This window comes from Chaetodon auriga, chromosome 3, assembly GCF_051107435.1.
Source record: "Chaetodon auriga isolate fChaAug3 chromosome 3, fChaAug3.hap1, whole genome shotgun sequence".
Lineage (NCBI taxonomy): Eukaryota > Metazoa > Chordata > Actinopteri > Chaetodontiformes > Chaetodontidae > Chaetodon > Chaetodon auriga.
The window spans coordinates 11807908-11829740 of record NC_135076.1 but is presented as its reverse complement, the minus strand read 5'-3'; the positions used below and the strand labels follow the sequence as shown (position 1 = coordinate 11829740).

The window sequence follows — 21833 nt, the reverse complement described above, 5'->3', positions numbered from 1 at the left end:
CCAGGGCTTAGACAAGAACAGACATTTTTATCAATTTGCAAGACAGCAAATTGATAAAAATGAGAAGAGGCATGCAACAAATCTATATTTGTAACATGTTTAAAAGGACAAAAGCATCATGCAGATGACTGGCTCCTCTTACACTGTGACTGACAGTTTGACAGAACGGTATTTATCTTTACAGCAAAGCCACACAGTATGAAATATTGTGGAACCCCTGACATTATACACTTAACAAATGTTGGCTATGCTATAAGTGCTTAGCATCTCTTGTTCGAGCACATGCACCAACTCACTTGATTTTCTCACTTCAGTCCGCCCTTCCATCAGACGCAGCGAGGGCGTCAGTGATGACCTCGCTGTGACAAAAGGAGGTGACGTGACCCTGCAGTGTGCTGCAGAGGGCGTGCCACGACCAGCTGTCACGTGGCTGAAAGATGGACGGCCTATCACAGGCCAGCATGGGGCCAAGGTCCTGAACGAGGGGAGGCTGTTGCAGATTAAAGATGCTAAGGTGTCAGACACGGGACGCTACACCTGTATCGCTGTTAATGTGGCAGGACAGGCTGACAGCAAGCATGACATCAGTGTACATGGTATGAATCAACAGCTGTCTCTGAAGTTGGTTTTTTGCTTTAATTTTTCTTGTTGTAATCACGAATCTTCAGTTCGTAGAGGTACAGTCCATCTCAGGGTTTTACATTGTCTTTCTGTCCCTTTCCCTCATCCCCTCTCCTCTTGTTCAGTCCCACCTAATATAATTGGTCAGGTAGAGGTGCCAGAGAATGTGAGCGTCGTCGTGAAGAACCCAGTGGCTCTGAGCTGCGAGGCTTCTGGCATCCCTCTTCCTGCCATCAGCTGGCTGAAGGATGGTCGGCCAATCAAAGCTTCCAGCTCAGTGCGTGTTCTCTCAGGTGAGTTCCTCATTTTCTGGGCTTTCTCTGATGTTGTGGAGAAAGAGATTTTAACTGACTTTAAGGTTGGCCTTGGCTGTGTTGTCTTCGATAATATTCTTTGTTATTTCACTGTCCCATTCATGAAGGAACAGACTCAAAGAAAGCAAGCCACCAAGAATGTGAATCTGGAACTATTTTGCTTTCTAGCTGGGTTTCAGAGGGCAAGCGCTTGCAATACATCACCAGTAATTCAGTGTAATAGGATCATTGCAGCTGGGGCCAAACTCAACAGACAGAGATTTGTGAAAGAAGACAAACAGGAGCAGCTGCTTTGAAATGTGTTTTTAAACATTTTACAAGATGTATTGGGTGCTTCCACATTGAACTGGGGCCCCTGAAGTTAAGCATACTACCTAAATTGCTTGCGCAGAACCTAAATTCCCATGCTCAGCCGAGTTGCCTCAGTTGTTTTTTAACTTGTCTACATAATGTGCATGTGCTCAGGAGAATGGGGGAATGTTTGGCGACAAAATAGATACAGTTGTTTCGAAAAAGTTCATCATGTGACTTTTACAAAACGAAGATATTATCATGTGATGGCACTCGTGGTCAGGGTAGGCTCATGTTGAGGTATATCAAATAGGTGTATCAATTAGTATGCAGAAGATACAGTGTTGTAGGTTAATTCGGTGCAGTGCAGAATTCATGTTGTGTCAATGTCTGACACTTGTTTTCTCAGAAGATTCTCATGTACCTGTTGTTTTAAAAGACAGATGGCATTAGTCTTGAATCTCATTAAACTGGCTTGCAAATGTTTTAACAGCTGTGAGCCCCAGAGTACATTTTTCCATTAATTGATTGCAGTTTTCAAAGAGGGATGATTTACTTTTACTAACAGGCTTGAAATATTAACACATCCTTGGGCCATTTTCCTTCTGTGAAAAAACAGCAGGTTCATGCTGACATACCCTTTGAAAACATTCCACGATGACAATAGATAAATGCTAATAAATGACCCATATAATCTCCAGGGGGCCGGAGCCTGCGTCTAATGCACGCTGCAGTGGAGGATGCTGGGAGGTACACCTGTATTGTGTCAAACAGCGCTGGAGAGGAAAGGAAGAACTTTGACCTCGATGTCCTCGGTAAAGTGAAGTCCATGGATCATAATGTTAAAGCTTTTTAATGAATGGGGAGACAGTGAGAACCATGAAATTAATGTTCAGTCTGTTTCAACAGTTCCACCAAGCATTGTGGACGAGGGAACAGTGGTGGACACTAAAGTCAAGGAGAAACACAACGTTACTCTCACCTGTGAGGCGTCAGGTAATTGGCGTAATATATACATCTCTGCATTGACATCTAAATCATATGCTCTGCTGATGAAAATTCTCTTGATCACACCTTAATGTAAATGATTTTTAAGATGCAGTAACCGCTGTCTACTGTCACTTGTTGACTTCACCATGTGATTTCCCAGGCAACCCTGTACCGGAGATTAAATGGCTGAAGGACGGACAGCTGTTGGTGCCTGACAGATGGCACCAAGTTTTGTCTCACGGCCGTTTCCTGCAGATCTCAGGGACCCAAGTTGCAGACACTGGCAGGTACAGCTGCCTGGCATCTAACAGCGCGGGGGATCGCAGCCGGCACTTCAACCTCAATGTCCTGGGTACAGACGCAACTCTTTCAGTCCGCTGAGGATCATTTCTAGAAAGAATGAAACTTTTTGAGATGAACTTGAGTCATATTCTAGATTCTGCTCTTCCCTCCTTTTTTTCCAGTTTCTCCCACTATTGCTGGTTCGGGTCCTGATGGCTCTGCAGAGGAGGTGACAGTAACTCTGAGTAGTCCCACCTCTCTGCTGTGTGAAGTCCAGTCCTACCCTCCTGCTCTCATCACCTGGCTCAAGGACGGCACTCCGTTTGAGTCCAGTCGCAACGTCAGAGTCCTTCCAGGTTTGAGATCACATGCACATAACCATAATGTTGAGCAGAATAGAATGGTATAGAATGCTATAGTGGGTACAGCTTTTGTCAGTTATAGCCCATGCTTTCACAGGCGGGCGAACGCTGCAAATCCTCAATGCTAAAGAAGAAGATGCTGGGAGATACACCTGTGTGGCCACTAATGAGGCTGGAGAGACACTGAAGCACTATGAGGTCAAAGTTTATGGTAAGATTCCTCTATCTTTTAATAATGCTGTATCTTTCTTTAGCCCAGAGAGTACAGTGTCAAGCTTTTCATGTGGCAAATCTCAGTTGGAGCTATTGTGTATGTTTACATAAACATGTAAATTTAACTAAAATCGCTGATAAGAATTCTCACTGATCACATTTTTAACAGTACTTTAATGTCATCTGTAAATTCTTGACATACCAATATACATATGGCAAAGTAATAGAAAACATCTTTCTTGAGTCCAGTTCCCCCTCAGATCAATAAGAATGATATCCCAGGAGAAGGACTGGCCCCCAAAGAGGTCAAGATTAAGGTCAACAGCACACTGACCCTGGAGTGTGCAGCTCAGGCCTTTCCTACTCCAGCACTGCACTGGTACAAGGATGGACAGGTAGAAATCCGTGTGTATATTGTAAACGACTAAAGTTTGTAAAAGATAATCTCCTGTCTCACGTTTTGTTTTTTTGTTTTTTTTTCCCCTCCACAGATCCTGCAGGCAGATGGCCACGTGTCCATAACAGCCAATGGTCGTATTGTTCAGATCAAACATGCTCAGGTGTCAGACACTGGCCGATACACCTGCGTAGCCACAAATATAGCTGGAGAGGATGAGAAGGACTTTGATGTAAATATACAAGGTGAACTGGGTTGACTGATGCTGATGTGTTAACTGAGACTATTTGTGCATTTCATGGGCTCAAGCAGTATTGTCTTGCTCTTGTTTGTGTGTTTTTATTGTAATATGAACAGTGCACATTGAGAAATGTTGTGCCTTTATAATTATTTTGAAACTTTAAACCTTTTTCTCTTTTTTCCTCTCTTATTCAGTTCCTCCTAATTTCAACAGGCCTGGTGGAGCTGGCGATGCCACGTCTTCCCCAGGCTTTGGAGGGGACGTCCGAGATGTGATACTCAACAATCCCGTCTCGCTGTACTGTGAGACCAATGCTGTCCCTCCTCCAACACTCACCTGGTACAAAGATGGACAACTGCTGACCTCCAATGACAAAGTTCTGATCTTGCCAGGTGAGATGGACAAAGAGAACAGAAAGAAAGCGAGGGAGCAAGACAAAGAATGAGGTTCTACTAATGAGTTCTATTTCCAGGTGGGCGAGTGCTACAGATTCCCAGAGCCCAGGCTGAAGACTCAGGCAGGTACACGTGTGTGGCTGTCAACGAAGCAGGAGAAGACTCCATTCAGTATGATGTTCGAGTGTTATGTGAGTAAAAACACTTTTCTTTTCTTGTGGTACAAGTATCAGTCAGTTTATCAAAGAGTTTCTCACGCTCTGTGTCTGTCCTGCATCAGTGCCCCCGATCATAAGGGGAGCAGACAGTGATTTGCCTGATGAGGTCACAGTCTTAGTCAATAAAACTACCCAACTGGAGTGCCACGTGGACGGAAACCCTGCTCCCAAGATCACCTGGTTTAAGGACAGCCAGCCAGTCAGCTCTGATGGGCCACATAGAATCCTGTCCAATGGGAGAACACTTCAGGTAACTACCAGGAAGCGCAGATTGTTGTTCTCAACATGTCTCATAGCCCATTTTTGCATTCAAAACCATTCTAGGTTAAAGTTACTGTCATACACCAGTTGTCTGTAAAATCCACAGAAAGTCTTTAATCATCATGCAGATTCTACAAATACATGGAGCTGCATGTGTACAAAGGGGCTCACTCACATGTTAATTGATGTATTGATATCATGACCAGAAAAATAGAAACCTTTGAACAATATAGTGCAGTCCAACAGAAGGGACATGTAGTAAATTTAGGCAGTTTGTGAAGCTGTTGGATTTTTGGTTCATCCACTTTAATGTAAATGGCAGACTGTAAAGTCCAGATGAATCAAACACACATGTTTACACTGGGAATATCTGTTCCATTAAAAAAGAAACACTCCATCACTTTGGGAAGACACATTCTGTCTGTGTACTGTACAGTGGATCTGTGTTCTTACTCCATTCTGTGTGTCTCCATCAGGTGTTGACTGCTCAGGTATCTGACACAGGGCGCTATATGTGTGTGGCTGACAATGTGGCCGGTAGTGCAGAAAAATCCTTTAACCTTAATGTTCATGGTGAGTCATGTGTCAAATGATACATTACATTTACATGGTAAATTTCCTGATTTTATCATTTTGCGAAAAGATGAACCAGATGAAAAGATAAAACGACCTACATTTATTGTCATGTAGAGTAGTGCTGTTTTCACTCAAAGACTTTGAAAGACTGTGTTGAAGCTGCACTTTAAGATAGCTGTAAAACTACTTGATTATACTGAATGTTTCTTTTCTTTTTCCTTTCAGTGCCTCCGACCATTATTGGCCTGAGTTCTGAGACTGTGACTGTGGTGGTGAACAACTTTGTGTCTCTCTCTTGTGAAGCCACTGGTTTCCCCCCTCCCACCTTGAGTTGGCTAAATGACAGGGGCCCCATTCAGGCCAACACCAATGCGCTCATCATGCCAGGTACTGTGAGCTCGGGTCACATTTAACAGAATGAACATTTAGTGGTGGGTGACAACTGAATTTAAAAAAAGAAATTAGAGTATCTGGAGCATGTCATGAAAATGATCAAGACCAACAGCAAACTGCAGAATTACTCAGTGCCGTCCATCTGTGCCTTCAGGTGGTCGTACACTACAGATTCTGAAAGCAAAAGTATCTGATGGGGGAAAGTACAGCTGTGTGGCCATGAACGCAGCAGGAGAGGCTTACAAACACATCCATCTCACCGTTTTTGGTGAGTCCACATCCACACTGTGTGTATTGTACACTGAACGTCTGACTTTAGCCTGACACTACATATTTCCCTCTCTCTTCGGCCTTTCAGTTCCTCCGAGTATCCGGGACAGTAGTGGGGACTCTCCCGTGGTGGTGAATGTGCTCGTTGGTAAATCAGTAACTCTGGAGTGTGAGTCCAACGCTGTGCCTCCTCCCACCATCACCTGGTACAAGAACGGCAGGGTGGTGACAGAATCAGCCAGCCTGCGCATCTTGGCAGAGGGACAGATGCTTGAGATCAAAGGCTCAGAGGTCGGAGATGAATGGATATTGTCTGTTCTTGTTCTCTGTCATTTTTATTTTTTCAGCAAAATCATTCAGCGATCGCATGTCAAGTCAAACAGGGTGGTGATGTCTTTTTTCTTTGTTTTTGTTTTGATGGAGGTTTGAGTTTTTGCAGTCACTCTCGTCTGTGTGGGCTCAGCCATAATAGATATCACTTAAGTCTCCCTGCAAGGAGCAGGGTACAGCTGACACTTAGTCACTATATTCCCTCATACCAGAGGGTTTTGTAATTAGGGGCTATTGCAGATACCCTGTAGATATAAGGCTGGGTCATACCAATGAGTATCTGCTCTTTCCATGGGTTAGAGTAGGAGTTAAAGGCATTAGGGACAGAGAATGGTGTTGCCTCTAAGAGGACGCAGTAAATTTACAATGGCACAGCCTGATACTCACTGCAGGGCATGATGTTAAGTCAAAACCTCGTTTAACATGAGTGCTGGGCTTCCATTTGAATGATCACTCACTAATTAACTGACTGTTGTTATTAATGTTTTTTTTTAACATCTTCCTCATATGCCTCCTCTGCTCTTCAGGTGTCTGATACTGGACAGTATGTTTGCAAGGCCACCAATGTTGCTGGACAAGTGGACAAGAACTTCCACTTGAATATCTATGGTAGCACATTATAGACATTTGTTTATTAAAAAATCTGAAAATTCATTAAATGCGTTGTGTATTTTCAAGCAATGTTTGACATAATATTAAAGAAAAATCTCTGTCTGTCTTCAGTACCTCCCAGCATCGCTGGCCCAGCAGAGGAGAGTGTTGTAGAAACCATCAGTAATCCAGTTGTCTTTGCTTGTGATGCTACTGGGATCCCTCCACCCAGTCTCACCTGGTTGAAGAATGGACGACTCATAGGTATGCCTTCATTATTCACCTGCATCCTACATTTAAATCAAATTACATTTTGTTTCTTAACAACTTTACACAGGGTAAAACACATAAGTAAGCATGGATGTTACAAATGGTTCAGTTACTTTGTCAGTATCATATCATTTATACCAAATATGTGAACTTCATATTTCTTCAGATAACTCTTTAGAGTCGCTGGAAATGCACATCTTCTCAGGAGGAAGCAAGCTGCAGATTGCACGGTCACAGCTTTCTGACAGTGGCACTTACACATGCATGGCCTCCAACGTGGAGGGCAAGGCTCACAAGAGCTACCACCTCACCATACAAGGTATGTGCACATGCGGAGTCACTAGAAGAAAGTTCTAACCTTTTTCTAGAAACCAAATTAAAGAAAGCTTTGCAGAAAATTGTGCCATGTTCTTCTCAGGCATCATGTGTCATCCATACACTGTATACATATTCTCTCTTAGTCCCTCCCAGTATCTCTGGATCAGAGCTGCCCAGTGAAATGGGAGTCCTGCTAAATGAAAGCATCCAGCTGGTCTGTCGAGCCAGGGGAACCCCGACTCCAACCATCCAGTGGTTGAAAGATGGGGAAGTCATCAACAACACAAGGAGCGCGGGGCTCAGGTAATGCTCGCCACAGAAAAAGAACAAAATAGAAGAAAATCTACAGCAGTGATGTTATAATGACGATGTGATGCTGCCTTTGTGCTCAGGATCAGTCCAGATGGCAGCACACTCACTGTGACTGGAGCTCATACTACTGATAGTGGCAAGTACACGTGTGTGGCCACCAACACTGCAGGAGAAGAGGACAGGATATTCAATCTGAACGTTTATGGTGGGTTTCATACTTTTTTTTCATGTATCGTCCAGTACAACACTTGACATGAAGAGTTTGTTTTCGCATCACTGACTTTTCTCTCCATTGACTCTTTCAGTGCCTCCTGTAATAGATGGCAACAGTGAGACAGTTGAACAGTTGACCACAGTTCTGGACAGTTCTGTCAACATTGAGTGTGTTGCTACAGGCTCTCCTCCACCGCAGCTCAACTGGCTGAGGAACGGCCTCCCTCTGCCAGTGTCCTCACACATACGGCTTCTTTCTGCTGGACAGGTGCTCCGGTAGGTCAGTAGACAGGGTTCAAGAAGAGTTTGTAATAGTGCTGCATTCAGAGCAACTTGTTGTGCATCTTATGTGTGTAAAATTCAATTATTGCAGTGTAGTTACATTAGGGTAAAACTGTGTTCATTTTATTAGTAAAATTTGCTAAGAAATTTTTGTGTTTTCACATATTTAGTTCTTAATTTAGTTGTGCAGTTATTATGCTTCCTTGTCAGCGATGTCATGGTCAGAGGCGTTGTATTTTCAGGTTGTGGTTATTTTAGAGTTGCAGTGTAATGGGTTACTTTTGTATCTGTCAGGATTACACGAACCCAGGTGTCCGACAGCGGCACCTATACCTGCATTGCATCAAACAGAGCAGGAGTGGACAACAGACACTATAACCTGCAGGTTCATGGTGAGTCTGAAAACATTACTCGCCTGTAAATCTGAGGAATAAATCAAACACCATTCCAAGAGCAAGGTTCAGCAGTAAATGACAATCAGTCATATGTTGTATCACTCTCCTCAGTCCCTCCTGGTCTGGATGGAGCAGGGAGCACAGAGGACATGACTGTAGTCAGAGGAAACTTGGCTTCTCTGCTGTGTGTTGCTGATGGGACCCCAACCCCCACTGTGTCCTGGCTCAAAGAAGGCGTGACTTTAATTCCTGACCCCCACCTTAAATTCCTCAACCTGAATACCACTGTGCGAATGATTCAGGCCCAGGTCAATGACACAGGACGCTACACCTGCGTGGCTAACAACACTGCTGGTCAAGCCAGCCGCCACTTCAACCTGAAAGTGCTGGGTGAGTAAAAGCAGATTGTAGCTCTTGTTCTCCAGCTTCAGCTTTTGGTTCAGGGATGAGAAAACAAGTTGTGTTTGTTTTCTTTGTCAGACCCTCCACGCATCAAGGACTCTGGTGTACAAGCAGAGGTGTCTGTTGTGGTTAATAACGTCCTGGAGCTGCAGTGTGAGGCTTCAGGTATCCCTACGCCTTCTTTGACCTGGCTGAAGGATGGACGCCCGCTCCCACAGACAGACAGCCTGCGCCTCCTGCGGGGAGGAGAGGTGCTCCGTGTAGCCTCAGCACAGGTCAGGATTGCCGCAGTGAAATCCCATGTCTTCTATAAAAACATTAAAACCATACTTTCAGTACATTTACTGACTCTGATAACACAAGTGCAGCGATTGTGGCTCTTTTTTCCATTGTTTTCACACTTAGTCAAACTTTTTTTGTGCTCAGTTGGAGGACACAGGCAGATACAGCTGCTTAGCCAACAGTCCAGCAGGAGATGATGACAAGGAGTTCCTGGTTCGAGTGCATGGTGGGTAACACAGATGTGTAAAACACATTGCAGTGTGCACCGTACATAACATAGTGGCTTGAAGGTAATTAACCAAAAACTAGCTACAACTAAAAGCTCGGGCTATAAAATCCATGTAAGTTATGATCTCTCTCTGGTTCTTCTTGTCATAGTCCCCCCTAACATTGCTGGGGACAGTACACCTCAGGACGTGTCCGTGCTGCAGAGCCGACAGGTGACTCTGGAGTGCAAGTCTGATGCTGTTCCACCTCCAACTCTGACCTGGCTCAAAGATGGCCAACCGTTGCAGGTCAGAAGTCAAACAAACAGCCATCCACATAATGTAATGACTTCTTGTAAAAAGTTTTCACTGTTTACTTTTTGCCTTTGTGCAGGCCTCTGCTCGTGTGCGTATTCTGTCTGGAGGCCGCTACTTACAGATCAACATGGCTGAGCTCGATGACAGAGCCCAGTACACCTGTGTGGCCAGCAACATCGCTGGCAAGACCACGCGACAGTTTAACCTGGCTGTCCTTGGTACAGTGACATCTTTTATATACAACTAATGTACATATAGAGATGCTGTATGTCCTTTCTTATAGAGCGGAAGAAGAGGACAATTTGTCTTTTTTCTATTCCATCTGTAATTTTTCATAGGGCTCAATTCATCACCCAGCTACCAAGCAGTAAAAAACAATGTATTTGTCACCTGTCCCCTCAGTGGCCCCAACTATCAAGGAGGGTTCCCAGGCAGTGTCAGTGCACATCAACAAGCCAGCCGTGCTCGAGTGTATCGTCAGTGGAGTGCCACCACCTCGCGTAACCTGGAGGAAACATGGCGCCATATTAGCAGGAAACAACGCCAGGTAAGTCCACATCATATAACAATTATCTGGTTTTGCTGATTCTTTTTCCTTCTGTTAGTTTCATTAAAATACAACGAAGGCATATAGAGCTCTCTGTGATGAATATAAGAGTTTTAATGGTTTCCAGGATATTAAAACTGCACACTTCAAATTCTGGAAGTAGATCTGATATGGACTTATTGGCGTTTCTTTGATGTTGGGCCTTTGAACAAACATGTGCAGGTACACATTTGCGGAGGATGGGTCGCTGCACATCCACTCTGCTCAGGTGACAGACACTGGACGCTACCTTTGCATGGCTGCAAATCAAGCCGGGACGCAACGGAAGAGAGTAGATCTGCAAGTATATGGTGGGTGGTGCTGTAGATATGTACAAAACACAAGAATACTTTCAAACTGTCTCAATCGTCCATGAATACACAAACCCAGTCATTTTATGATCCTTGCTTCTCGTCTTTCAGTCCCTCCTTCCATTGCTGTCGGCCGCACCAATGTGACGGTTACAGTTAACGTTCAGACCACCTTGTCCTGTGAGGCCACCGGCATACCCAAACCCACCGTCAGCTGGATGAAAAATGGTCGAGCCATCAATACAGACCAGAACCAGAATATGTACAGGTTGATCCAGGTTTTCTCCCTCTCTGTTTTCTAATTCAAGATTACAAAAACGAAAAGACAAAACTGCAACTTTAGAGACATTTTATATTCAACTCAGAATAAATGACTACCTTTATTTCTTGTACGAGTCATTGTGAGATAAACTTTCTAAAGATATATATATATATTTGTATTCATTTTGCCGTTTCTGTAGTGGACATCATAGAGACACAACTCCATAGATACTAACTTTCTTGGTATTTCCAGATTGCTGTCATCAGGCTCACTGGTAGTTATAGCACCCACAGTGGAGGACACAGCAGTTTATGAGTGTGCGGTCTCTAATGAGGCAGGGGAAGACTTCAGATCCATCAACCTCACTGTCCACGGTGAGTAACACAGCATTCATTGACAAATTGATCATTCTAATTACAGTATGTTCATTGATACTGTATCATGATGTTTCTGTTGTACATTTTCAGCATTTTTGGCATTTGATTTCCAGACAGCTCAGCCGTCAACATCTGATATCTTCCTAACATGTTCTAACGTATGTCCCTATAGTTCCTCCATCTATAGCAGATGAACCCACAGAGCTTGTTGTAACCAGATTGTCCCCAGTGGTCATCGCCTGTACTGCATCTGGTGTCCCAGAACCCACAATCCACTGGAGCAAAGATGGCATGAGGCTTTCCAAAGCAGGACAGGGCTACAGCATCCTGCCCACAGGTCAAAATCATATTAATGCAGATAGCGTCCAAAAATATCTAAATTTATTTGGTGCAACTGTCCAAACTGTCTCCAAAAATACTTCAATCGCTAGCAAAATATGCAAATCACACACTCTTTTATTAGTATTAATATTGCTGATGTCAGTTAATTCTTGAACTGGTCTTGCTAAATTCAAAGAATACACACTACTCATACTTACTGCAGTAAAAAATATACTAAGTGATAAATGTGTCAGGTTACTCTGTATGTAAATATAGAGAACATGCTTTAATCAGTAATTGTCAGCTGGTCAGCTTTAGTACTTATGTTGATTTGGTGTGTGATGATCTGTGCGCAGGTCCAGTCGAAATCACCTCAGCTGAGCTCAGTCATGCAGGACGTTACTCCTGCACAGCGAAGAATGCTGCAGGCTCCACCCACCGCCACGTGCATCTCACAGTGCAGGGTAATGAAGACATACAGAAGTTGAAATAAAGCCGTTCATTCATGTTGACCTTGACTGATACGTGTTCAGTGATTAAAAAAAATTTGATTTATGAATTTTACACTAGGCTGTACGACTCTGACATACGTTTACCACTTTATTCTTTTCTCGAGATCTTTCTGAGCGTCACTCTTTTCCCATCTCTCTGCTCAGAGCTCCCAGTGATCCAGTCTCATCCGACCACCCTGGATGTGATCCTGAATAACCCCGTCACTTTGCCCTGCAGGGCCACAGGCTCGCCTAGACCCACCATCACCTGGCAGAAGGAGGGCATTAATATACACACCACAGGTAGTTTATCTTGTTTTGGTGTGTATGTCAGTAATCACAGGTAATCACATATAACGTCATCACATCCCTTGTTTCATGGCAGGGGGAAGTTTCACGGTGCTGCCTAATGGGAGTCTGCAGATCTCTAAGGCCGCTGTGTCGGACTCTGGAACGTACATATGTGTCGCTCAAAACCCTGCAGGCACTGCGCTGGGCAAGACCAAACTCAGAGTACAAGGTAGGACACACGCTCAATGGTCACTTGATTAATGGACATATTATATAGGGCTGTACAGGATAGTTTGAAGCTTGGCATTCAAAGTCGACATTGCATAGATCACAAGATTGTGGTTTTTGCAACTTCAGTAATGTTTATTCTAACTTCAGCTGTATCTGCTCCTTTCCTTCAAAACACATGATGTTGCCAGCACTGACACCTTATATTCATTAAAGAAAGTTGATTTAATAACAAAAAAGACCAACTCATTTAAACCGATCAACCATTTCATTCAGAATTTAGAAATTTGTTTTATTTTTTAGGCTGATGATATAAAATATAACGACATACAGTACAGTGCAAAAGTTTTAGGCAGGTGTGAAAAAATGCTGTAAACTAAGAATGCTTTTAAAAATCTAAATAATTGTTCATTTTTATTAATTTACAAAATGAGTGAAGAAAATAAATATCTAAATCAAATCAATATTTGGTGTTACTACACTTTACCTTCAAACCACCATTAATTCTTATAAGTACACTTGCACACAGTCAGGGCTTGTGTAGGATTATAGTCAGGTGTATAATCAACCAGTTGTACCAAACAGGTGCTAATGAAGATCAATTTCACATGTAGGTGGAAACACAGTCATTAACTGAAACAGAAACAGCTGTGGAGGAGGCTTAAAACTGGGTGAGGAACAGCCAAACTCTGCTGCCTAGAAGAATTGATGCTGTTTGAAGGCCAAGGGTGGTCACACCAAATATTGATTTGATTTAGATTTCTCTTCTGTTCATTCACTGCATTTACAATAGTCCAGCACCATCAAACACGTTACACCATCATGTGTGTCTGCCTAACACCTAATTGTTTTCACAGCATGTGGTATTTGTATTTGCTGTGTCCTGCAGTCCCTCCAGTGATCAGCTCAGAGACTCAGAAGTACCTGGCACCTGTGGACTCCTCTGTGACGCTGCAGTGCCAAGCTGACGGCTCCCCTCCCCCCTCTGTCACATGGCACAAAGACGGGCAGCCGCTCACTGAATCAGTCCGCCAGCGGGTGCTCAGTTCAGGATCCCTGCAGATTGCCTTCATCCAGCCAAGTGACACTGGACGATACACCTGCACTGCTGCCAATGTAGCAGGCACTGTCAGCCTCGAGATGGGCCTCACTGTGCAGAGTAAGTTCAGTCAATACAACATCCCTGAACACCACACACTATGTTTGTGTTTCCACGGATATAGTTTGTCATCCTTTATTAATTAATTTGATAATGAAAAATGAAACCCTCTACCTTGCAGTCCCACCTTCTATACGTGGTGGAGAGCAGGAGATAGCAGTGGTGGAAAACAGCCAGGCCCAGCTGGTGTGTGTGGCAGAGGGGGTCCCTCAGCCCAGCCTGTCCTGGGAGAAAGACGGTCATCCCCTCATTGAAAGCACAGGGGAGTACACAGTCCTGCCTTCTGGAGAGCTGGTCATAGACATGGCTCAGGTAAGGGAAACAAAGACAAACATAGGGGAAACATTATCTCCAAGAGATGCAATGTAAATATTTTATCTGCATGCTCTCACTCTCCTCATCTCCCCTCTGTACCAGCCTGACGATGCCGGCAGTTATACCTGTGTAGCAACAAATGCAGTCGGGCAGGACAGTCGGACAGTGACCCTGTCTGTTCACACGCACCCCGTCTTCACTGAGCTGCTCGGAGACGTCGCCCTCAACAAGGGAGAGCGCCTGCTGCTGGCCTGTGGAGTCAGTGGCATCCCTCCACCCAGAATCACGTGGGCCTTTAACAACAACATCATCCCAGGTATACAGCAAGATCTCCATTGATTTGGAAACTGTGTTATATTAAAGAGTACTGAAAAATCAAATGTAGCTTTTTGTCACATATATGAATCTGAAAACTTTTAACCATGTTTTTCTTACTGTCTTTTCCTGCCTTTCGTTAATGCTTCAGTTCACTACGATCATATGAATGGCCACAGTGAGCTGGTGATAGACAGAGTGAGCAAAGACGACTCTGGCACCTACACCTGTGTGGCAGAAAACAACGTAGGAACCATCAAGTCTCTGGGCTTTGTCTTTGTCAAAGGTAAAAAAAAAATCTTCATTTTACTCATGTAACAACTCTGGTAACAATCAGAGGGACAAGAAGAATCACACTTAACACTTTAAATCCCACTATGTAGTATTTATAAGATGTACATAAACATGTAATAACTGAATATGACATAATGCAGTTGTAACCAGATATAAATGTTAACGTATTTGTCAACAACTTGGACTACTCCTGTGTGCACCTGTAAGTGGAGTCTGGTGTAAAAACAGATAATGAGTGAATCAGTAAAAAAGTGCTGTAATGATATAAAATATGTCTTCATCGGAGACATTATGATTGTTGGCAAATACTATACATTAATAAAAAAAGCCCTTATAGCTGCAACTGCACTATAGTGTGTTATAAATACATTTTTAAATGTTTGCATGCAGGTTTGAAATGCTAAATATGGGGATTTAAAGCAAAGGGTTACCATGTAACTCACAACTCAACCCGAATCAAGTGACATGTCCATGATGTTACAACAAGTTCTTCTGTGCATCTCCAGAGCCTCCTATCATTGATGGGGACCTCCACTCCAACCGTATCGAACCTCTGGGTGGTAATGCCATCTTGAACTGTGAGGTTCGAGGAGACCCCTTGCCCACCATCCGATGGAGCAAAAATGGAATAAACATCCAGATCAGCAACCGCATCCGTCAGCTGGACAACGGCTCTCTGGCCATCTATGGCACAGTGGTAGGAAAACGCATGAGACTGAGACCTCATAATTATATGTTCATGTACAAAGTGCTCTGGAAGTATTTTTCAGAACTTGCAGGTTTTTCAGACGAACTTATTTGTCATTACTGGGTTTCATTCAATTTTGTGCAGAGCGAAGATGCAGGCAACTACATGTGTGTGGCAACAAATGATGCTGGGGTGGTGGAAAGGAGCGTCACACTTACCCTGCAGAGTAAGTGAAAAGGTCAAAGTTACTGTAACCTTAAAGAGTACACCGAGGATTTTGTATTGCACCTTCAACAGTGACATCAACAGAGGCTATTTTCTGAGTACTTCCCCTTGATGTGTGAAATCTACTTGATCACATGGATCTGCCCTTCTTCCAGGTGCACCCACCATCATAGTGGAGCCAGTGGAGACAGTGGTGGATGCTGGAACCACAGTTGTGCTCAACTGTCAGGCGGAGGGTGAGCCTGTCCCCATGATAGAGTGGTCCCGCCAGGGACGCCCCCTGTTGGGCAACGACCGCTTCACCAGCCTGTCCAACGGTTCCCTCAGGATCAGCAGTGCCCAGAAGGAGGACACGGCTGAATATGAATGTGTGGCCAGAAACCTGCTAGGATCAGTGCTGGTTAGAGTCACTCTCACAGTGCGAGGTGAGCTGGGCATTGTGGGGATTTTTTTATGTTTTATCATGTTTTGGAGTCAGTTCCATTTTAAACTGTAGCAAATGTAGTTAAAATGAACAAGAGGGCATTATTTCTTCAATTGTAAAGTGAAGTGAAAAAGAAGAAAGCATCATCTGAACTGACCAAATGGCTAAAGACGCTTTGTGTTAATGTGCATTAATTTTTCCAGTTCATGGGGGCTACTCAGAGTGGGCAGAGTGGGGCCTTTGCAGTGTGTCCTGTGGTGTTGGGTCCCAGAAGAGACTGAGACAGTGTAACAATCCTCTACCTGCCAATGGAGGGCATCACTGTGCAGGATCAGACACAGAGACACGCAGGTGTCAGGGGAAGCCATGTCCAGGTGAGAGTGTTGTAAAAATCAGTTTCTGTACTTGTAAAGAAAACTGTGTGCAAATGACTTCAATCTGTACCTTTGTCCTTCTACAGTGGATGGTAACTGGTCAGAGTGGTCGGTCTGGGAGGAGTGCTCGCGTACCTGTGGGCAGGGCAATAGAACTAGGGTTCGGATCTGCAGTAACCCTCCAGCTCAGCATGGAGGCAGGCCATGTGAGGGGAAGGCAGTGGAGGTCATCATGTGCAGTGTCAGACCATGTCCGGGTGAGCAACCAAACATGTTTGCTGTAAATGCAGCAGAAGACTGTATGAATGAGGAGCTGCGACTGGCAGGACCGTCCCACACAAACAAAACTTCATATTTATCTCCATTGTGTAACTGCCGAGAATAAGTTGCATATTTACGATGAACAGGCTTTATTTCAGATTTCATTTGCAGTGATTTTCACAAGTTCTCCACAAACAAGCTTCCATTATTCAGGATAATGGGCTTCAATAGTAGTGGAAACTCTTCAACACTCACATCCCTTACTTTATACAACTAGCAATACTACAGTGTAAAAATATTCCATCACAAGTAAAAGTCCAGCATTCATCTTATTAAGTCTTACTAAGTAAAAGTACATTAGTAGTATCAGCAAAATGTGCTTTAAGTATCAAAAGTGAGAGTGCTGATAAGGCAGAAAAAGTGGTCCTGTGAGTGTTATACTTAAGTCAAGTACCTGAAAAATTGCACTTCAGTACACGACTTGGGGAGATGCACTTACTTTCCACCTAAATATGAGCCTGTGTGTACTGACTATCTGTTTATTGTCCTGCAGTGGCGGGTAACTGGGGCTCTTGGCTGCCATGGAGCCCTTGCAGTGAGTCCTGTGGTAAGGGTATGCAGTCCAGAATCCGGCTGTGCAACAATCCTCCCCCAGCATTTGATGGGCTGCAGTGTGAGGGCTCAGACACCCAAACACAAGTGTGCAAGGAGAGACCTTGTCCTGGTGAGGGCCGAGGCATTGTACTGTACGGTAGAATGAGATTAAAATAGATTTCAGTCAGTATCCACGCGTGTTCCCCCAGTGGATGTGAAAGACTTTAATATTTCAAACTTCATGTTAGCATGTTACTGATGCTCCTGCTTCTTCTTCTCTTGTACCCTCCAGTGGATGGGAAGTGGTCATCTTGGGTGAGCTGGGGAGCCTGCAGTGTGTCATGTGGAGGCGGCACCAGACAGAGGACACGCCTCTGTACAAGCCCCGCCCCCCAGCATGGTGGCAGGCAGTGTGAAGGCAACGACGTGCAAATTGACTTCTGTAACAGTGACCCCTGCCCCAGTGAGTCATATTACCTTTTATTTGCTCTTACTGGTTAAATTTTACAAATGCAACCATATATCCTCTGTATATTTATATATGTGTCTGTAAAAATGTCTGTTTTGTATCTTGGTTCTTTGCTTCTTCTGAGTAATGTACCTATTCTTTGACATTTTGACTTTCTTTCTTTCAGTCAGCGGCAACTGGGGTCCATGGAGCAGCTGGGGCAGCTGCAGTAAGACATGTAACGGGGGTCAGATGAGGCGCTACAGGACATGTGACAACCCCAGACCTGCTAATGGTGGGAGAGCGTGTGCAGGTGCAGATACACAGATACAACGATGCAGCACAGCCAACTGTCCTGGTGAGTCAGCATGTTTGAGACCGTTTCAGGGGTCAGCAATGCGAAGGGAAGGGAGGCTCTTTCATGCACATGTTTCAGTGAAAATTGAAGTAGCTGTAATACACTTTATGTCTGCATGATGATCTCTGTGTTAACGTGTGTTCTTACTGTACGTTTTTGTGTTGTGCCATTGCAGTCGATGGTAACTGGGGTTCATGGCAGCCGTGGGGAGAATGCTCTGCTTCCTGTGGGGGTGGAGAGAGGACACGCGTCCGTCTCTGTAACAGTCCGTCACCTAGCAACAGTGGTCGACCATGTCCTGGAGACTCCTCTCAGCTGTCCAGGTGTAACCCTCAGGCCTGCCCAGGTAAGGCCTTCTTGTAAATATATATTGTGTATCTGTGCATTTGATCGCGGCACTGGAAGCAGTCTGAAATGCCTTCTGTTTTTGTCAGGTGGACCCCAGAAGGCCCGAGGAAGCATCATAGGGAACATCAACGATATTGAGTTTGGCATCGCCATCCTCAACGCCACCGTCACAGACAGCAAGTCTGGTGGCAGAATCACCAAGGCCACTATTACTAATGTACCAAGGACATTAGGTCAGTTTACCAAAAGCTTCATATGTTTAAATCTTCTACTTTTTGATGTGATGTGGACCAAATAATACCTGCCTACATGCAACAAGTGCATCTAAGTCGTTCTCTTGATCTTTATCAACAAATCTCATCATAAATGAAATACGCCCCTCTTCTGCCTTCATTGTTAAGGTCCTGCAATGAGAAAGCTCATCTCAATCCTGAACCCGGTCTACTGGACCACTGCACAGGAAGTAGGAGAGGCTGTCAACGGCTACACGCTAACAGGAGGCATCTTCAGGAGAGAGACGCAGGTGGAGTTTGCCACAGGTATGAATGGACAGGCCTTGCTGTGCTGTGTACAACTTGAGATATTTCTATAAATACACATAGCAGCATGGTGCTCGTGGGCTGTTAACAGCATAGTGTAAATGTTGACCTGGATCTTGGTAGGTGAGATCCTGAGGATGACCCACATTGCCAGAGGCCTGGACTCAGATGGAGCGTTGTTACTGGACATCGTAGTGAACGGACACATCCTGCAGCTGCCCTCACATGCTGACATCAGCGTCAAGGTATATGAACAATAAATCTTGTATAAAATCTGGGGAAAAGCAGTAAAAATGTTACGAGGGTAACAAATGCTCTATGTTGCCTGTTTGAGCCTGTCACATTTAGAGCATCATACCTGTGTTCTCAGCTCTATTTTAGCATCAACATACCAAATATCAATGACAGTATGCGTGATTTCTAGTAAATTAGCTGAAATGTGTCAAAACACTGAAACATTGCCTCACATGTACACTTCATTGGACTCAGGACTACACAGAGGATTACATCCAGACTGGCCCGGGCCAGCTGTACGCTCTGTCCACCCGCATGTTCAGCATCGACAGGGAGAGTGTGCCCTACTCCTGGAACCACACCATCTCCTACGACCTGTCCAAGGGCAAGATGCCCTACCTCGTAGAGATGCTGCACGCCACGTCCATCAACGCTCACTATCACCCCCTGGAGGAGATGTTGGAGTATAGCATCCACGCTAGTATCTCCAAAGGTGAGAATACTGGTCTGTGTAAGGACTGAACGTAGGAATGATATTGTAACTAAGGGTGTGTTACAATGTTAGATTCTGTGTTTTTCCCCCATTTTCCCGCTTTTACATCTGATCTTTTGAGTTTTTCCCTGCATGTTTTTGCCTTAAACTTAATCAAAATTTAACTTTGAAATGTTGCAGGAGATCGCAGTAACCAGTGTCCTCAGGGATTCACTTTGGTGTCTGCTGGGCCCTACTGTGCAGGTAATGTTTGTCACACCATATTAGGCAGCTTCAAACTCTCATTCAAATCTATTGAAAGTTGCTTTTGAAGACACATAGTGAACTTAAAAGCACCTTTAAATGATTTAACAGTTAATCCAACAGCAGAACTTAAATCTGTTCTGATTTGTGCAGCATTTTTGTTTATGCATCATTTCATTTGTGCAGATGAGAACGAGTGTGAGGTCGGGAACCCTTGTTCTCATGCCTGCCACAACGCCATGGGCACCTACTACTGCTCTTGTCCCCGAGGCCTTACCATCTCAGCTGACGGCAGGACGTGTCAGGGTACACCACTCACAAACAAACGCCAGTCAGAAGCAGTGCCGTCGGCATGATTATTACACAATCAGGCCATGGCTTAAATGATTCAGTGCTGTTTGTTCTCACAGACATTGATGAGTGCTCGCTGGGTGGGAACGTGTGCCATGACGGGCAGGACTGCGAGAACACGATTGGCTCTTACCGATGCGTCATGCGCTGTGGACGCGGCTTCAGGAGAACAGCTGACGGTCTCAGCTGCACAGGTACGTCAGCAAGCTGATGGACATGTGCTGTTTCTGATATGAAACTTTATTTCCGAGCCGCTGTAACAGTGTGAAGACCTGAGAGCTGCTGGAAGTGTTGGAATTTTTAAATGTAAACTTAAAACCCGCCTCTTCAGCCTGACTTTTGATTGAAAAAGGTTTCAAGACAGTATTCAATCTATTTCATTTTTTTATTTTATTGCTATTATTATTGTAGCTTTTAAATCTATTTATTGTATTTTTTTTTTTTTCATCTAGTTTTTTATTTAATTTATTGCACTCTGTTATGGTCTACACTTGTTCTGTCATATTGTCAGTCATCTGTGAAGCTCTTCAGACTACACTAACCTGTATGAAAGGTGCTCTACGAATACAGTTTGATTGAGTGATTGATTGACTGACATTTGTCTTCTTTTTTTTTCTCAGACATAAACGAGTGCCAAGAGTCCAATCCGTGCAATCAACACTGTCTGAACACAATTGGTAGCTACCGATGTGCCTGCGAGCCGGGCTTTCAGCTCAGGAACCGACGCTGTATCGGTAAGGCAGCTTCACCTCTCCATATGAAGCCTTTTCTGTATCATTCATAATAAAAGGTCACTATTTTGGCATTTTTAAATGTAATTGCATTGCTTGAAACAGTGCAGTCAAATGCCCTGGCCTCACATCATTTGAAGAAGAATTCAGTTCTGGGTTTGACCTCTTCTCTCGCTCGTCACCTCAGATATAAACGAGTGCAGGCAGAGGGTTTGTCGTTCAGACCAGCAGTGTAAAAACACACGGGGTGGTTACACCTGTATTGACCTTTGCCCCAATGGTATGACCAAGGGCGCCAACGGGACGTGCGTAGGTGAGTACTCACAGTGTTTCTCGTTAATCCAGAGAGCATTTGTTGAAGTCGTTCTCACGGAGAGATTTCATTTTGTTTACGTCTCTATCCTCTCTGGCCTGCCGCAGACATCGATGAATGCCGAGATGGAACTCATCAGTGCCGATACAATCAGATCTGTGAGAATACCAGAGGCAGCTACCACTGCACCTGTCCACGTGGCTACAGATCTCAGGGAGTGGGACGTCCCTGTGTCGGTATGTGCGTCCTTTCTGTCTCACACCCTGTCAGTCATCATCAGGTGATACCTCCACCTGCTGGTGTGTAGTTCTGTTTAGCTGAGGATATTTGCCAAAGCACACAGCATGTTAAGTGATTAAAAGGTGTGAAGCATTCTTGCGCTGCTCTTCTCTTACGCTTCCCGTCAGCTTGCTTGCTTCTGCCAGCATACTTCTGTCTTTGTGTCAGTGACTCACCCCTGTTTAAAGTCTAAAATGTCTCTGCTGTCATCTGCGGTGTCGCTCGGACATTTATATT

The 21833-nt window shown here is 44.3% G+C and overlaps 1 protein-coding gene across 1 annotated transcript in view; it reads left to right on the top strand.

The window, feature by feature from the left end:
- The window catches only part of hmcn1 (hemicentin 1), an 81720-nt gene that overhangs the window by 56884 nt on the left and 3003 nt on the right, over positions 1 to 21833 (top strand). Inside the window, exons 45-103 of the mRNA XM_076727183.1 lie at positions 315 to 596; positions 747 to 914; positions 1928 to 2041; positions 2136 to 2222; positions 2377 to 2568; positions 2681 to 2854; positions 2958 to 3071; positions 3323 to 3468; positions 3565 to 3715; positions 3906 to 4103; positions 4184 to 4297; positions 4387 to 4574; positions 5062 to 5158; positions 5387 to 5548; positions 5709 to 5822; positions 5913 to 6115; positions 6682 to 6763; positions 6878 to 7009; positions 7182 to 7334; positions 7477 to 7636; positions 7726 to 7850; positions 7951 to 8134; positions 8435 to 8532; positions 8647 to 8925; positions 9016 to 9212; positions 9364 to 9445; positions 9598 to 9734; positions 9820 to 9961; positions 10146 to 10290; positions 10513 to 10640; positions 10752 to 10908; positions 11155 to 11276; positions 11452 to 11616; positions 11957 to 12064; positions 12257 to 12394; positions 12477 to 12611; positions 13500 to 13769; positions 13891 to 14081; positions 14187 to 14400; positions 14551 to 14685; positions 15200 to 15390; positions 15526 to 15607; positions 15762 to 16031; positions 16234 to 16404; positions 16491 to 16661; positions 17219 to 17389; positions 17552 to 17722; positions 17895 to 18065; positions 18241 to 18411; positions 18500 to 18646; positions 18815 to 18952; positions 19076 to 19197; positions 19442 to 19679; positions 19860 to 19922; positions 20109 to 20228; positions 20333 to 20467; positions 20894 to 21007; positions 21192 to 21317; positions 21425 to 21553. Of these exons, the coding sequence (XP_076583298.1) occupies positions 315 to 596; positions 747 to 914; positions 1928 to 2041; positions 2136 to 2222; positions 2377 to 2568; positions 2681 to 2854; positions 2958 to 3071; positions 3323 to 3468; positions 3565 to 3715; positions 3906 to 4103; positions 4184 to 4297; positions 4387 to 4574; positions 5062 to 5158; positions 5387 to 5548; positions 5709 to 5822; positions 5913 to 6115; positions 6682 to 6763; positions 6878 to 7009; positions 7182 to 7334; positions 7477 to 7636; positions 7726 to 7850; positions 7951 to 8134; positions 8435 to 8532; positions 8647 to 8925; positions 9016 to 9212; positions 9364 to 9445; positions 9598 to 9734; positions 9820 to 9961; positions 10146 to 10290; positions 10513 to 10640; positions 10752 to 10908; positions 11155 to 11276; positions 11452 to 11616; positions 11957 to 12064; positions 12257 to 12394; positions 12477 to 12611; positions 13500 to 13769; positions 13891 to 14081; positions 14187 to 14400; positions 14551 to 14685; positions 15200 to 15390; positions 15526 to 15607; positions 15762 to 16031; positions 16234 to 16404; positions 16491 to 16661; positions 17219 to 17389; positions 17552 to 17722; positions 17895 to 18065; positions 18241 to 18411; positions 18500 to 18646; positions 18815 to 18952; positions 19076 to 19197; positions 19442 to 19679; positions 19860 to 19922; positions 20109 to 20228; positions 20333 to 20467; positions 20894 to 21007; positions 21192 to 21317; positions 21425 to 21553 (9084 nt within the window). The remainder of the gene's footprint in view (positions 1 to 314; positions 597 to 746; positions 915 to 1927; positions 2042 to 2135; positions 2223 to 2376; positions 2569 to 2680; positions 2855 to 2957; positions 3072 to 3322; positions 3469 to 3564; positions 3716 to 3905; positions 4104 to 4183; positions 4298 to 4386; positions 4575 to 5061; positions 5159 to 5386; positions 5549 to 5708; positions 5823 to 5912; positions 6116 to 6681; positions 6764 to 6877; positions 7010 to 7181; positions 7335 to 7476; positions 7637 to 7725; positions 7851 to 7950; positions 8135 to 8434; positions 8533 to 8646; positions 8926 to 9015; positions 9213 to 9363; positions 9446 to 9597; positions 9735 to 9819; positions 9962 to 10145; positions 10291 to 10512; positions 10641 to 10751; positions 10909 to 11154; positions 11277 to 11451; positions 11617 to 11956; positions 12065 to 12256; positions 12395 to 12476; positions 12612 to 13499; positions 13770 to 13890; positions 14082 to 14186; positions 14401 to 14550; positions 14686 to 15199; positions 15391 to 15525; positions 15608 to 15761; positions 16032 to 16233; positions 16405 to 16490; positions 16662 to 17218; positions 17390 to 17551; positions 17723 to 17894; positions 18066 to 18240; positions 18412 to 18499; positions 18647 to 18814; positions 18953 to 19075; positions 19198 to 19441; positions 19680 to 19859; positions 19923 to 20108; positions 20229 to 20332; positions 20468 to 20893; positions 21008 to 21191; positions 21318 to 21424; positions 21554 to 21833) is intronic.